This window comes from Paroedura picta, chromosome 3 (assembly GCF_049243985.1).
Source record: "Paroedura picta isolate Pp20150507F chromosome 3, Ppicta_v3.0, whole genome shotgun sequence".
NCBI classification, from domain to species: domain Eukaryota; kingdom Metazoa; phylum Chordata; class Lepidosauria; order Squamata; family Gekkonidae; genus Paroedura; species Paroedura picta.
Window position 1 is genome coordinate 64,522,510 of NC_135371.1, and position 17,487 is coordinate 64,539,996.

At 45.2% G+C, this 17,487-nt stretch overlaps 1 protein-coding gene across 1 annotated transcript in view; it reads left to right on the forward strand.

Annotated features, from left to right (window-relative positions):
- Window positions 1–17,487, forward strand: part of RHOA (ras homolog family member A) — a 35,807-nt gene that overhangs the window by 11,778 nt on the left and 6,542 nt on the right. Inside the window, exons 2-3 of the mRNA XM_077326051.1 lie at window positions 12,589–12,746; window positions 17,215–17,335. Coding sequence (XP_077182166.1) covers window positions 12,591–12,746; window positions 17,215–17,335 — 277 coding nt within the window. The 5' untranslated portion in view covers window positions 12,589–12,590. The remainder of the gene's footprint in view (window positions 1–12,588; window positions 12,747–17,214; window positions 17,336–17,487) is intronic.

Here is a 17,487-nt window from a genome sequence, read left to right on the forward strand (position 1 = left end):
GCATGAGAAATGAGTGCAATGGTGCGGTAGTTTGAACATTATTTGGCATTGCCCCTCTTTGGGATTGGAATGTAAACTGACCTTTTCCAATCCTGTGGCCATTGTTGAGTTTTCCAAATTTGCTGGCATATTGAGTGTCGCACTTTTACTGCATCGTCTTTTAAGATTTTGAATAGTTCAACTGGAATGTTGTCACCACCACTAGCTTTATTGTTGCTCAGACTTCCTAAGGCCCATTTGACTTCACATTCCAGGATGTCTGGCTCCAGGTCAGTAACTACCCCATCGTGGTTATCAGGGATGTTAAGTTTGCTCTTGTATAGTTCTTCTGTATAATTTTGCCACCTTTTTCAAATCTCTTTTGCTTCTGTGAGGTCCCTACTATTTTGGTCCTTTATCATACCCATTCCTTTATCATACCCATGCCTCTATCATATCACACGATAAATTTTTAATAAATTTTAAATACTTCTACCCATTTGGGAAACCCTTCCAGGGCCATCAAGATAGGTTGAGAAGGCCTGCCTTAGGTAACGGAAAGTGAGACTTCAACAGCTGCAGCATGAGGTCTTCTTTGTGTGTACAGTACTGTACAGTATACTGTCCTGTAAAGAAATGCTGCCTTCTCCCCTTTCTTCAGTGTATTAGTTTGGATTTGCAGCCCTAAAGCAATAGGTCTGCTGAACCTGCTACTTTCAGACCACAATGAATAGTAGAATACAGAAGCATGGAAGAGCCCCAGATGTGTAATATGTTTCCAGATAAGGTAAAAACTGCCAATCTGTATGGAGGACAACCCTGGAGGGGAAAACCTTCAGGAAGGGGGAATCTACCCTAAGCGAGGCTAGTTCATTGACTCTTCTTGTGGAGGTAACCCTGATCAAAAAAGCTACCTTCATGGATAGCAAAGCCAATGAGATGGAACCCATAGGCTCAAAAGGAGGACTCATTAAGGCCTGCAGGACCACCTCCAAAGACCATTGCGGGATTGGTGGTCGACGGGGAGGAAACAAATTAGTAAGACCCCGGAGAAAATGTTTGGATAATTTATGGGCAAATAATGAAGTACCCTGCAACTCGACATGGCAAGAAGCCAACGCCGCCAAGTGAGTCTTGACAAAAGTAACTGCCAGACCAGAGTTTGCTAAATTCCCTTAAGTACAACAGGACCTGTGGCAAGGGACAAGTAAATGGGCAAAGATGTCGTGATAAACACCAACGTTCAAACCTAGCCCACTTATTCCCGTAACTACACCTAGTAGAGCTTTTCCGGGACTGTAACAACACCTCCCTCACACTAGCCGGGAGGGGCTCGTTAATGGTGTGATCCTCCATGCCGTGAGGTGAAGTCTGGACAAATCTGGCCATGGTTGGGAACCAGTAGTCAGGAGGGTAGGGTCCAACGGGAGTCAGATCCGAATGCCGTTGGCCATCAAATTCAGCCTGGTAAACCATGGCTGACGGGGCCAAAAAGGGGCAATCAATATCGCGTCCGTGTTGTCCGCCGACATTTTCGCCAACACCCTCGGGATAAGAGGTAACGGGGGAAACGCGTAATGAAGAACCCCTGTCCATGTAATCTGGAACGCATCCCCCAGAGACTGCGGGTCTATCCCCCCCGCAGTAAGAAAATATGAGGAGACTAGCAAAAGACGTCCACTAATCCGAGTGGCAGTCCTGCACGTGCGCAGTCCCAATGTGTGCCTGCACACAAGACGTCAGTGAACAACAGTTACCGGAACCGGTACGCAACTCTGTTTTCCAGACCAATTCCTAGTCAGATCTGGTTTAATTGTGGAACTTTTTTTGCTCTGATCTTGTATTTTGAGACTTCTGCCACTTTTGTTGTCCCCTTGCAGTAGTTGCTTTTACTGCAGGGAGCTAAGGCAAAAGAAGTTTTCTCCTCCCTTAAAAAAAAAAAAGTCACTCAGCCACTTAATATGTGAACAAAAGTAGCTGTGTGTCCCTTATTTATTTATTTATTTAGATTTATATACCGCCCTCCCCGAAGGCTCATTTTTCAATGGGAGAGGGCTCTCTATCCCTTCCTCAATCACTTATCATGTATTTTTTTAATTTTATGGGAAGGTGGCAGCAGTACATGCATGTATGCCCTTGGCTCCTCATAACAAAAACAGTACCAGAACCATTTCCCATCTGCTTCTCCTCTGTGTTACAGACGTACACCCTTGCTCTAGATAGGAAGAGAGTGCTATTGGTTCTTCCCCTAAACATAAAAGCTGCTATTTACCTCTTCCAAGAAATACATAGGCAATTGTATATTTCTCCCCTGCTGGGCAAGCTACAATGGAATGGGGCTGGAGGTGGGAAAAGAGCAAAACAAGCATTTTCCCATTGAAACACTATAACCTGCTCTGGAATACTGTGGATTTTGTACAAGCTGACTTTTCTGTAAGGCTTTATTCAGCCTTTTTCTACCTTTCAACCATGGGGGAGCCACTGAAATAACTTTTCAGGCTTCAAAGAGCCCCAGAAGTGATGTCACTGGCCACGCGTGACAGTGTCACTTGAAGTGATGTCACCACCCATCTTAACAAGCACACTGGGGGGGGGGGATATAAGGTAAAGGTATTCCCTGTGCAAGCACCGAGTCATGTCTGACCCTTCGGGTGATGCCCTCTAGTGTTTTCATGGTAGACTCAATATGGGGTGGCCTTGCCAGTGCCTTCCCCAGTCATTACCGTTTACCCCCCAGCAAGCTGGGTACTCATTTTACCGACCTTGGAAGGATGGAAGGCTGAGTCAACCTTGAGCCGGCTGCTGGGATTGAACTCCCAGCCTCATGGGCAGAGCTTTCAGACTGCATGTCTGCTGCCTTACCACTCTGCGCCACAAGAGGCTCTGGGGGGGATATAGAAGGCAGTTTAAGGCAGGAGTAAGCATGCAGGCTCTGCCCCCTCCCATGTGTAAAAACCATGAGAGAACTCGCTCAGATTTGGGAGCAGGGAGCAATGTAAGTGGCTGGTTCCCTAGTTTGTGGCCACAACCATCAAGGCAAGAGGGGAAAGGCCATGGACCCCCACCAAAGCTCCTGCAGACCCCAAGGTGTCTATGGACCCCTGGTTCGGAATCCTTGCTTTTCCCAATGAATCCCATTTTGTGACTGGTAGCTTCTTAGGCTCAGGGGAAAAAATTAAATGGGACTGTTTAAAGTTAAGTTCTTTGTTCGAAGCCTAGCTCCAAAATGCCCTTATTTTCTGAAGTGAGGTGGGTAACTACTAGATATAAAGTCTTTGGCACCCGTATGTTTTATGTTTTTGTATGAGTATTTTGCTTTGGTTTTAATGATATGTTTTGGTTTGGTTTCAATGATACTAATAGAATTTATGAAAGTTTCTAATGTTAGCAACCTTGGCAGCTCTGATGAGGGCAGAAAGGCAGTGAATAAATGCTGGAAATAAATAAAAACCTTTGCTATTTACTTGAGCATTTCAGAGTACATAGTGGTAATTCAATACCATTTTGCTGTATTAATCAGCTGGTCTTGTCTTCATGTGTAGTTAGTTCAAAGTTACTTTAAACAAATCAGGGCTTTTGGTGACTTCAAAACTAAAGCAGCCAAATTAATTATAAACTCATGACTATTAAAATATATTAAATATGATTTCCATAGGTGTTTTTGGGGGGATGTGGCACACAAGTGCAGGGGCGTACTTGGAGGCTAAGATAAAATAGGAGTCTTGAGTCACCTTAAAGAGTGAATAAGATTTTGTTGCATCATTTTTTTTACTAGGAATCTGTACTTTGCTTTTCTTTACTCTGCTCTTGGAGTACTGTGTTCAGTTTTGGGCACCCCAGTTGAAGAGGGATGTAGATAAACTGGAGCGTGTCCAGAGGAGGGCAACAAAGATGGTGAGGGGTTTGGAGACCAAGAGGTTCCTGACAGAGCAGTTTCTCAGTGGAACAGGCTTCCTTGGGAGGTGGTGGGTTCTCAGTCTTTGGAAATTTTTAAACAGAGACTGGATAGCCATCTGACGGAGAGGCTGATTCTGTGAAGGCTCAAGGGGGTGGCAGGTACAGTGGATGAGCGATAAGGGTTGTGAGTGTCCTGCATAGTGCAGGGGGTTGGACTAGATGGCCCATGATTTCCCTTTCAACTCTATGATTCCCTCTGAGATGGAGGATATCTTGGTTGGGGTGATTCTCAACATTCATTCAGTGAAGCGTGAACAAATTTTTCTTCCTCTTTCTATCCTCTGGTGAGAATCATTCTGCTTTCAGTTTTCTAATTCTTTGCACAACTTTTCGTTCCCTTTTGTCACTAAATACCCTTTCCTATTATTTATTTTGCCCTTTCCCCCTCCTTTTGATTATTTGATGGCTAGCAGCCTTCCTAGTGGAAGAGCAGGAGAGAGAAGGAAAAAGGGATGAACCGCTTTAAGAAACTCATGCATTCAATGACCATTCCTAAGCAACTATACAGTACAGCCAGTCTTTCAGACTTTGAAGGAAGATTACATCAACCGTCAGACTCACCCATGTCCAACTACTTGCTCTTGTTCAACAGCAGCCATCCCATGAAAGCCAGTGTAGTGTTGTAATTACTTTTAGCTTAGGATCTGGGAAACTCAGATTTGGAACATTGCACTGCTGTGAGAAGCTTACTAGGTTTTAATTTAGAATGCTAACATAGCATTGGCAGCTGGCAGCAGCTTACCTCATACACTTTATTTTAATATTTATACCCCACCTCTCTTGGCAACTGCCAGCCCGAGGACGCTCACAATAAAACAATAAAAACAAGAATCAGTATCAACAATATAACATCCCCAGCCCCAGCAAGATGACAGGAACAGCACAAAAGAATCCCATTGCTCTGCCGCTCCAGCCACAATTCTCTTGTAGTGAGATCTTCCATAGCAACCAACCATAGGGTGGGACCCCAGATTGAAACTTGGTGTGCCCTTTCCCCGTCCTCAACCAAACGCCTGGCGGAAGAGCTCCGTCTCAGCAAGGGAGAAAGAGAAAATCTATATGGAATCTGAAAAGGAGGAAGGAGAGTGGTATGAAGAGGACACTTCCTTACAAGAAAATTCTTTGAGGTTTGTTTGGAGCCGAATATTAATAGCAGCTGCTACAAAATGTGATCTATATTTTAAACTACCTCTTGGAGGCAGTACAAACACCCAGATTGTTAATTCTGGCTTTTTAAAGGACCATCCAGGGGGTCTTCAGTGTGTCCTTTCCCTGACTACTGACAATTATTTTCAGGCAGACTACTATTTGATGAAGATAGTCTAGATCAGTGGTCCCCAACCCCCCGGTCCATGGCCCGGTGCCGGGCCGCAAAGGCCTTGGTACCGCGCTGCCAGCAGCTGCGCCTACCTCCCCCCCCCCCCCGCAGCGAGAAGTTCGCCAAGTCACGAGCGAAGCGGCCGCCAAAGCGCCTGCTTTGCTCGCAGCCCAGCTAACTTCTTGCTGTGGGGGGGGGGGGAGGTAGGCGCGGCCGCCGGCATGCTGGCGGATGCAAACGGGCATGTGCGGAGCCGCCGGCTTTCCCCCACCCCCAGAAGCGGTCCTCAACCTGGAAAAGGTTGGGGACCACTGGTCTAGATAAAGTACTGGTGGAGACTAAGGAAAAAAAAGAAGGCAATACCATTGACATGGGGCCACCACAGGCTGGATTCGCTCCCAGTGTTCTTCAATCTCCAAATGAATGGGAGCCATCCGAGCCATTGCCTCCCCTCCCAGGGAGAATTCCCCATCCATCTGGGCAAATCTGATGGGATGCTTCAATGGTACCAACCCACCTCTAAAGCCCATATCATTTGAGGATTTATCCAAGTCTTGGTACACCCACAGTCCAATACTCCTTGTACCCGTGAAGGACATTCCACCAAGAAATGCCCCTGGCCTCCACAACCCAGGCACAGACCTTTCTGTTGGCGGTGTGCTCTCGGTGACATCCAGGCCAGTCATCTTCGGCGCCTACACAGGCTGCTGGCGTGCTTCGCCACCTTTGCCCCAGCGTCCCGGGCATCGACCATCGCCAGAATTCACATCCTTGCCTCGATCTCTCAATTCGTTTCTAACCATTCTGGGATTCGGGCCACAAGGCGTCTGAATTCCCCAGCGTACTTGGACACCATCAATGACCCTTGGTATAGATTACGAAGTTCTTCCACAGCCAAATCTGCAGCCAAGGGATCCACAAAACGCTTCCAGAAAGCCTTGAGAAATACATCTAAGTCCCATACTTCCGGGGCCACGTACTCAAAGAGGCTCACATACCACTCCACCACGACCCCATCTAGGGCATCGCCAACGAAATGAACCCAGCCCGCCCCATCTCGAAAGAGAAAATCATAGTCCAACATGCAGCTCTGCAGCTGGATCATGAAATTGGTCAGCTTCTCCGGGGTGCCGTCGTACCTCACTTGTAAACGGCGCACCTGTCGGCGGGGCTCCGCATCTGGATCAAGTACCTCCACCTGCCTTATCCTGTATAATACATTATACGACCCACATGACTCCCCCCCCCCAGGAGTGGTTGGTAACAGGGTATCAAGGCTAAGACATAACAAGAGACATCCCAGGTGCAAGGTCCGGGAACTTGGCCAACCAGGAATGTAGATAACAGTCCCAGGCTGGGACTGACCTTGTAGTTTCCCACAGCGCCTATCTTCTAAAAGCTAGCAAGAAAATGGTTACATAAAAATGGTTACAGAGATGCCAGTGTGAACAAAGCAGGATTAGGCAGACATACTCCAAATATAAATCATGGCAGAACCATAGGATTATGACATTCAGCTGTCTGCAAGTCTTTTCCAAAAACTGGGACAGGTTGACTTCAGATCGATGGGTTCTCTTGATATCAGGAATGGATACCATATAGTTTTCTTCCCTCTCCCCCCCCCCCATCATTTTTCTCCTCCTGTGGTTCCCAGAGTAGAACAATATCTAGTGTGGATAATTGGGCCTTTTTATGTTCTGGGGAGTGAATAGGGATTTTGAATTTAAAGTCTCTAAATCAGGTTTTCTTAACTAGGGTTTCATGAAATCCTGTGATTTCTTGATGGCCCTAGAAGGGTTTTCTGAATGGGCGGGAATGAATTTTTAAAAAAATTGTTAAATATTTATCAGGTGATATGACCATATATGACTGGCTCCAAAGTGGCCAATGAAAGGCCTGGAGAGGAGTGGGAAGTGGAGGAACCTCAGATGGGCATTTATACAGCTATGATTCCCAACCATATTCTGCACAATCGCTCCACTTTCTGGGGTTTCTCAAAGCTTGAAGAATGCTTCAGGGATTCCTCAAAGGTTAAAAAGTTGAGAAAGGCTGCTCTAAATTGTTGTGTTCACAAGCACACATTCCTGGTGGAATAGCTTCAGTTTACCTTACAATTCATACAAGAAGATTTCTTGACATCCCTGGATCTCAGAGAAGCATACGTCGATAACCCAATACATGTTTCATACTCAAATTTGCCTTCCAGGATCAGCGCTTCCAGTACAAGGCCTTCCTTGTACTGGGTATCTACCAATTTTACCAATTAACCAAGGGTATTTACCAATGTGCTAGTCACAAGGAGGGAATCCATACACATCAAACCACATAAAAAGTATCAGATCCTTCCAATCACATGTGCCTCTGATTGGCCCTCACCAAGGGTGCATTCCCCTAATGGGGGTGAGAACTCTCCCCCACTGAGGGCTAATCAGTGACTCTTCCTTGCCTCCATGTCCTCCTCTTCAGCACTTTCCAAGGAAACGAGCCAGCAGGAGATAAGAGATGGAGCTCTGGATGGCCATCTATGCCCCCTCTACTGCAGCCCCACACTCCCCGTTCTCCTGGCCAATGGTAAGCAGATGTGCTGCATGGCGGCCCTGCTGTGCTAGCTGGCCTCCAACCTAACAGGGAAGGCAGGAAAGGCTGGGTAGACATGTTCCATGCCAGCCCTGCCACTCACTGGCCTCCTGCCCACCAACACGGCAAATGGCAGATTGAGCACGCATGATCTGCCCTGGCTCCCCCACTCTTGCCAGCCCCTTGAATGACAAGATAACAGCATATATATAATCAATCATTAAGAGTCATTTCACTGCTCTGGAAATTTGTTACATCTGTGGGCTAGGATTGGTTAAGCAGAAGGGATCTCAGGGAAATAGAGCTTGAATCAAGGTATTTTTCATCAGATGATGGCTCAGTTTGGTAGAGGTTCTGTGATCCCAGGACAGAAGACCTGGGATTATTTCTGCCCTAAATTATCCATGGCCAAGGGGTCTGTGATATATCTTTCTACTGTCAATTCTGATAAGCAGTCATCAACAAAATAATCTTTATAGCCCCATGTTGATCAGGAAATGTTGGTTCTTGGAGTTGGTGGGAATGTCCATATCTCCTCTATTGAGACTTCCAGTTGTTCATGGTCTCTTAGTGCAGAGTCCAGTCTGTTATCCTGACCTCTAGCAACATGGAGGCTGTGAAATTTGTCATCCAACAGGCATGTGAGGCATTTTCTCTGGGGCATGACTAAGCCAGCCCCATTGGCCAGACACAGGTTTCCAAACTGAGAGTCTTTCCAGGGTGCAGCAAGCATTTACAAAAGCATCGTTTGAACCCTTGAAATCATTATATCTGAGGTTCCTGTTTTGAAAAGTTGCTACCTTGGTGCAATGACATCAGCAAGAAGAGTTTCAGGATTAGCAGCCTTGTCAATGAGGAAGGAGCTATGTATTTTTCTACAAAGGCACAGTAGCTTTAAGGACTGATCCTTCCTTTGTACTGAAAGTAAATGCCGCTTTCCACGTTAACCAGCATCTGATATTGCCATCATTCTGTCCAAAAGCAGTGTATCCTAAGGAGAAGGCTTGGCATAAGTTGAATGTGCACAGAGCTCTATGTTTATTTGGATTGGGCAAAGAACTTCAGACTCATAGATTTTCTTTTTGGTCTCACAGCAGCTCAGCACTGGGGGAAAAGTCTTGAAGACAATGAGTGCACTCTCAGTCAGGTTGTGCATAAGTAAGGGATACGAAGCACAGGGCTGCCACCTTTTAAGAACATTGTTACATGTTCCACCCAAGTGGTGGCCTCTTCAAGAGCCTTCTCTACAAAGGCTCCAGTGAAAGAAATTAGTAGAACTGCCATGTGGTCTACCTTCTCAACTTTTGTCAAACCCTATCACATAGACCAGATGGATTCTGCAGGTCCTGGAATAATAAGGCAGAACATTTTCCTACCAAGGGATCCAGCTAGGGCACATAACCATTCTGGAAAACTTTCTGTACTGAAGGAGAATGAAACATTGGAACCTCCCCGGCTTCTTCCCTTAAGTGGGGCAAAGTCATCCACTTCTTCTCCCCCCCCCAAAAAAAAACCTCCCAATAACAACCAAGATTAATAGAATATTACTTTGGAGCTAGGCAATACAATCACTGGGGTGATCAGCTTCAGTTCAGCCAATAATGACTTGCAATCAAATTTGCACAGCCCTGCTTGGAGCTAGAGGAGGTGTGAGCTAACTATTCTAGATGACTTTGTCCCACTGAAGAAAAGAAACCTTGAGGGTAGGTTCCAATGTTTTGTTTCAGTTCATGCAAACTACCCATTTTTTCAACCTTACTAATTCAGAATCAGATCCATAGTGGCTTTGCCAGGAATTATAGTTACTTGAATTGGGAAACAGGTGAAGTGTCTGTTCATATTATAGGTGATCACAAATCCATGTTGTAATCAAATCTTGGGTGAGAGGAACAGTGTGTAGCATATCTGCTTGGATTATAAAATGTGGGATTGTAACCTAATCCTTGTCATTGTTCTCTTAATATTTGTGAAAAGCCTATGTGGGCGGAGCGCTGTCTAGGACCACGTCCGGTGTCCGAGCAGCGCTTCCGCCTGCATGGGCCAATCCAGCTGGGAACGGACGGATTGGGCCGGCCCCTGTGGCACCCGCCTCCAGAAGCTGACTGCGACGTGCTCTGGCTCCCTCGCCCCCAGACCCTGCCTGGCAGCCGGGAACACCACTGCTGCCCTGCCCTGCCCTGCCTTACAAACAGGGCCACCTCCCGCCACCATCAAAGACCCCCTATCTCCGTGGCTGTCAGGACGTCTCCCGCCTCGCCCCAGACCAAACAGCTTTGCACCCCTCAGCCCGCCAGCGTGTGGAGAGAGCAGATTGCACAGTGACGTCTGGGGCCATGAGTGCAATGCCCGCTCACCATGCCTCCTGTCATGCTCCAGCCCTCGCTGTTATGGGGCCATCAGCCCCGGCAGCCACAGGAAGAACGATGACACTCGCTGTGTCATGGGCCGCAACACACTCGCATGCCTCCTTCCCTGCCGTGCTCCAGCCCGCATGGCTGCGGGGCCCTCAGCCCCGCCACCTGCAAGGACAGCATGTCGCTGGGCGCCTTCAGGCTCCGCCAACAGCTCGGCCGCCCACAGGGCACCCAACAAACCTCCTAGCCAACCCCTTCCTACCCACCGCTGTGGCCACTATGCCGTGACCCACCTTTGCCCAACCAGCCACCCTCTGGCCCCACCATCCAGGGTGACTCCGGCCCCATCCGCCCGCCTGCGGAAGACCTCCATAAGTTGCTGGCCAAGCCCTTGGTCCTTAGGAGAAATATTTTCATATCTTGAATGATCATATTGAAGTCTGCATCCAACACACTTTATTTATTCAGAACATTTTTAAGCTGCTTTTCCATCTTAGTATTTTCGAACCAGCAAATAATCAAAAACATTAAAACAAGTTTCTGGAATATATATGTAATATAAAAACAAAAACATAAACTAATCAAAACATATACACGGGAAGGAAGGTTAGTAAAGAAACACCAGATGAAACTTTTAAGTCTGTACCCGCTGAAGGAAGAAAATGATGGAGGAGGGGAAGAGTAATCTCCCTGAGGAGAGAATTCAGTAATTTTGTGCAAGTTTATGTGCAAACATAAGACACTTTAGTTCACACAGGAGGCTGGTTATTTCTTCTGGTTTACATCTTTCCCAGACATAAAATCAATGGTACCTTACACTGGCGTTCTACACAGTTGAGAGTCTTGAGCCCAATTGGACCTATATTTGAGTTTACATAGAATTTGGGATAGTTAGGATTATAATTGTTGAGTTCTACCAAACTTTATTAAATGTACTATGTTTTATATAAAATATAATCATAATTAACATGTGATTAAACAAACTTCAGTCCTCTTTTCCAAATTTCTATTTTTCTGGGATAGAGGGAAAGCTCTTGTTTAAAAACCTTTAGACCCCATGAATATCTATAGTTATTCAAATACATAGGAATGTATTCCTCTTGATTTATCCTTTACTTACTGCATGGCTAAGGAGTATGCCTAATGCAACCGTTAGCTCTTTTAAATGTTTATGCTTTTATACAGTCACAACCAGGAGCTGTCTTAGCCTGCACTTGGAGCCAAGACTGTTCATATCTATGTACTTCAGACTTTTTCTGTTACTAAATATTCCCTGTAGCTCAGTCATGTCCAGATTCGATGCTATGTGAAATTCTGGTAACTACTTGATGTGGAACACATCTTCTGGCATGCCGCCTGAAATGGAAATGGCTACAGATGTAACATTCATACTCCCGCCCCAGGGAGCATGCCAGAAGAGGCAGGGAGGTGGCTGGCAGAGGAGGCGGAGGTAGTGGCCATGCGTACCTTGGAGGCCAGCACTGAGCCCTGCTTGGTGTTCTGCTGCCCATCTTCCAAGGCCTCAGGAGAGCAGGGATGGCCTCAGGAAATGGCCAGCAGAGGCGGCAGAGCAGCAAGAACCAGTGCTGAGCCCCTCTCAATCTTCTGCTGCCGCCCATCTTTCAACGCCAGTCCCACACTCAGGAGAGCTTGGAGAACCTCAAAAGACAGCTGGCAGAGGCAGCAGAGTAGCAAGGCCCAGCACTGAGCCCTGCTCAGTGCTAAAACCAGCCCCACCCTCAGGATAGTGGGGATGGCCTTGGAATATGGGTGGCAGTGGGGGCAGCAGCAGAGCAGCGAGGCCCAACACTGAGTCCCACTCGGTGCTCTGCCACCACCCATCTTGCAAGGCCGGTCCCACCCTCAGAAGAGTGGGGATGGCCTCAGAAGACGGGTGGTGGTAGCAGGGCAGCCAGTGGGGCTCGGCACCAGCCCTCACCAGCTGCTGCCTCGGCCATTATGTGGAATGTGCCCCACATAATGGCCAAGAAGCTGCTTGATGATACCATGATAACTGAATATCATGGTTCTGTCTGGTCTCTTTCAACCTGTGAATACAGATGAGGTAACTATATCAGGTTATTCAAGGGGACTTACCTTACAACAATCATGACTAGATTTGTCCCATAGTTGACCACTTGGTTTTATTGAGCCAGCCTTCTGTATGTACCTCTGCCTTACAAAGATCATGAGATTAACTTACATTGTGAAGAGTAAGGAAGCATTTTAAAATATGGGTATACCTTGCATTGTATGGTCATGGACAGAAGAAAGTATTTCTAATGAATGGAAGCAGGTCACTCCTTATATTTAGACAGATTTATTGCTGCATAATTATATTTGCAAGCTTTATCATGTATTGTGAAGCAGCCAAATGTGCTAATCAGACTTTCTCTTTTGCAGTTATGGCAGCCATTCGGAAAAAGCTGGTCATAGTGGGTGATGGTGCCTGTGGCAAGACTTGTCTTCTCATTGTATTTAGTAAAGACCAGTTTCCTGAAGTTTATGTCCCCACAGTATTTGAAAACTATGTAGCAGATATTGAAGTTGATGGGAAGCAGGTGAGTGAACTTGTTAATACACTTGACTTTTTTCTGCTAGATGTATTATGAACAACCTAACTTAAAATGTTAGCAGCATGGAGCAGTTGCTTCACCAAAGTAGCTTGGGAAATTTTCAGAAGCTACATGTCTCTGTAGTGCAGTGAATGTTAATACTAATGAAGTATCTTAAAGCTACAGGTGACCACTATAAAACATTATGTGGAACTGATGCAGAAATGGAAAAAAATAATCCAGAAACAGCCCTATGCTCTCATCTCTTGCCCAAGAGAATCCATCTGAGCATTCCTCGCTGTAATTGTGTCCAGTATTTGTGTTGAGTTTCAGGTTTTTAGTTGATGCAGCTCTAAAGCTCTTTGTAGCCAAGGTCATTCTTCACCTATTACATGGTATCGACATCTGGGACTGGAAAGAACAAATAATCAATAGCTTGGAGCCCATTCAGAACTTTTTCTTCAGACGTATTCTGGCTCTTCCAAAAGGGTCTCCTGCAGCCCTGATGAGGGCAGAGTTTGGTTTTCCCTTGCTCAAAGCCCGTGCCCACTTAGCTAAGCTGAATTCTTGGAAGAAAGACACAACAACCAAATCAGATTCTTTAATCCATCGAACTTTTAAACTCTTATTGAGCAAAGACAGGACTCGGTCAGATTTTTTTAGCTCCATTCTTTCACGCTTTACCATACCAGATGACTTACTGCACACATCAGCCAATATTTCTGATGTATGTGATTGGGTGCTCAAAGCTGATTCACTGATTGATCACTCTTCAATTCTGCTATCACAATCAGCCCCATGGTATTGTTGTTGTTTTTAGGTGCGAAGTCGTGTCCGACCATCGCGACCCCACAAACAATGATCCTCCAGGCCTTCCTGTCCTCTACCCCTCCTCAAAGTCCATTTAAGTTTGCACCAACTGCTTCAGTGACTCCATCCAGCCACCTCATTCCCTGTTGTCCCCTTCTTCTTTTGCCCTCGATCACTCCCAGCATTAGGCTCTTCTACAGGGAGTCCTTCCTTCTCATCAGGTGGCTAAAGTATTTGAGTTTCATCTTCAGGATCTGGCCTTCTAAGGAGCAGTCAGGGCTAATCCCTAGAACTGACCGGTTTGTTCACCTTGCAGTCCAAGGGACTCGCAAGAGTCTTCTCCAACACCAGAGTTCAAAAGCCTCAATTTTTTGACGCTCGGCCTTCCTTATGGTCCAACTTTCGCAGCCATACATTGCAACTGGGAAAACCATAGCCTTGACTAGACGGACTTTAGTTGGCAGGGTGATGTCTCTGCTTTTAGGATGCTGTCTAGGTTTGCCATAGCTTTCCTCCCTAGGAGCAAGCGTCTTTTAATTTCTTTGCTGCAATCCCCATCTGCAGTGATCTTGGAGCCCAGGAAAATAAAATCTGTCACTACCTCCATTTCTTCCCCATCTATTTGCCAGGAATTGAGAGGGCTGGATGCCATGATCTTAGTTTTCTTGATGTTGAGTTTCAAGCCAACTTTTACACTCTCCTCCTTAACCCGCATCAACAGGCTCTTTAGTTCCTCTTCGCTTTCTGCCATTAGAGTGGTATCATCTGCATATCTGAGGTTGTTGATATTTCTCCCTGCAATCTTGATCCCAATTCTAACCCCGCCTTTCTCATGATGTGTTCTGCATACAAGTTAAATAGGCAAGGCAACAGTATACAGCCCTGCTGAACTCTTTCTCAATTTTGAACCAATCAGTGGTTCCATGCCCGGTTCTCACTGTTGCTTCTTGACCTGCATATAGGTTTCTCAAGCGACAGATAAGATGCTCTGGTATTCCCATCTCTTTAAGAACTTGCCACAATTTGTTGTGCTCCACACAATCAAAGGCTTTAGCATAGTCAATGAAGCAGAAGTAGATGTTCTTCTGGAACTTCCTTGCTTTCTCCATGATCCAGCGTATGTTGGCAATTTGATCACTAGTTCCTCTGCCTCTTCGAAATCCTGCCTGTACTTCTGGAAATTCTCGGTCCACATATTGCTGGAGCCTAGGATTTTGAGCATAACTTTGCTAGCATGAGAAATGAGTGCAATGGTGCGATAGTTTGAACATTATTTGGCATTGCCTTTCTTTGGAATTGGAATGTAAACTGACCTTTTCCAATCCTGTGGCCATTGTTGAGTTTTCCAGATTTGCTGGCATATTGAGTGTAGCACTTTTACTGCATCGTCTTTTAAGATTTTGAATAGTTCAACTGGAATGCTGGCCCATTTGACTTCACATTCCAGGATGTCTGGCTCCAGGTCGGTGACTATCCCCTCATGGTATAAAACAATTTAAAAAGACAACTCTAGAGCATCATATTTAGTAAACATAACAACACATAAACTTAGAATGGCCCTAACATCTTTGCGGTTTGAAATGATGCCATCAGCCATGTTCTCTGGGGGATATCTCCAAATACTCACAGCCCAATGCCTGTGTATATGTGGACAACCATCTGTGAAGGACTTGCCCCACTATGTTTTGGCTTGTCCCCTGTACTCCGAACCCAGGGGCATATTCCTTGCCAAGTTATTACCAAACTCAGATTCAATTTTTGATTTTAACAAAGTTACCTGTTATCAGATGTCAACCCCTATATCTCATATAGGGTGGCACTTTTCGCTTTGGCTGCCAGGAAGATCCGAGCCAGAGCATTTTTACAGGAGTCTCCACCTTGATACACCATTTTGTTTCTTATTGCAACTCAGTAGCCCATGTTTACAATTTTATTGGAGAAATATTATTTTATTCGTATTTGTAGTATATTGTTTTAATTGTACTATGTAAATGGCCTTTGGCTATATACAATAAATGTTTCCATATCGTGTTGAGAGCCAGTTTGGTGTAGTGGTTAGGAGTGCGGCCTTCTAATCTGGCATGCCGGGTTCGATTCTGCACTCCCCCACATGCAACCAGCTGGGTGACCTTGGGCTCGCCATGGCACTGATAAAACTGGTCTGACCAAGCAGTGATATCAGGGCTCTCTCAGCCTCACCCACCCCACAGGGTGTCTGTTGTGGGGAGAGGAATGGGAAGGCGACTGTAAGACGCTTTGAGCCTCCTTCGGGTAGGGAAAAGAGGCATATAAGAACCAACTCTTCTTCTTCTTCTTCTTCTACTGGAGTGCCAATTTAGCAACGTCTATACCAATTTTTAATACAAGAGTATAAATACAAAATATTTGCTGGTTTTCTCAAACCATGGGGGACTCTTCCCCAATCACTACTTTTATGTGTCAAGAATGACTTCAATTTAATGGTCTGTATATCACCCCAAGGGTCAGACATGACCTGGTGCTTGCACAGGGGATACCTTTACCTTTATATTATTATGAACTACTGAGGTATATTCATTTTTTCTTGGAAATAAGTGGCCCTGAACTTGGTCTTAGTCTGTTTTCTTTCACCTTTCAAATTTAAGACCTGAACATTTGACGTTACTATTCTGCCTTTCTGCTTTCAAAAAAGTGATCACTTTCATATTAATTTTTTTTTAATGATATTTCTACTAAGCACATGATCTATAGTAGGTTGCTTGTGGCCCTAAATATCGTACGTAAAGGAATGTCAGGAATTGGTTAAACTGAATTTTTGGACAGGGAGTTAGAAGCTTTAAAAAGCGAATTTAATGATAGCTTGTAATTTCTTTTGTTCTATGTTTAGGTTTATAATGCCATTTATACTCTGCCATATCGTGTGTGATACCAAACCATTCCTTTCTCTGCAGTGCCTCTAGAGGATTGTGAAGGAGGGCATACACAAAGCTAAACATTCCCCCACTTCAGATGTCACAGGAAGTATGGGGTGAGGGAGGGAAAATAACGCTGCTCATCATTTCTGAGTAACCTTGCTGTAGTTGTCAACATTCACTAGGACACAGCTTTTCAACTGAGCTGATAATAAAGCTGTTCATCTTCTTCTTGGTAGTCTACCCAGAGGACACAAATGACTGTCTTCATCTGAGCCCTTCAGTGATCCTGTTACTGCCATGGCTGTTTTTATATAAATATAAAAATCTACAACATTTATTAACTTGAGGAAACTGCCATAATGTTATTCCAATTCAGTATTAAAACCATCAAACAATAATTTCCTGTTCTTTGGGGGAAACAATTGCTTGTTGCTTTCAAAGCAGACCAGCTATAACATGTTTAAACTTGTTACTTTTACCAATGAAGTATTAAACAAATAGGTTTTATTATTCTTTCAGGAGACCAGTAAAAATGAGTTTTTCATACCCTTGAAAGAGGATATTCTAAGGGCTTGCTTCCTCTACTGGAAAGGCCCTTTCCATCACACAGTTCTTCCTGCCATTGTGAAAGATGGCATACAAAGCAGGTCTCAAAATAATTCATAAGCAAGGAGGACTTTGGGGAAGTACACATTTCAGACCAAATTTGTGTGTGTTCAGCACAGCTTTATCCAGATGCCTTATTGCCCTTGCCCTTGCCCTTCCTGCAGGTGGAGTTGGCCTTATGGGATACAGCAGGACAAGAAGATTATGATCGACTTAGGCCTCTTTCATACCCAGACACTGATGTTATACTTATGTGTTTTTCAATTGATAGCCCTGATAGTTTAGGTAAGTAGGTTTAACTTAAATCTATACCATGTTTCTTGTTGTGTTGTCAGCCAAACCTTACAGGAAGCTACAACTTCACAAGACATGCTTTTTCAGTGGAAATACTAGTTCCTGATTGAGACAGAACACCATATTTTTAATGGGAAATTTCC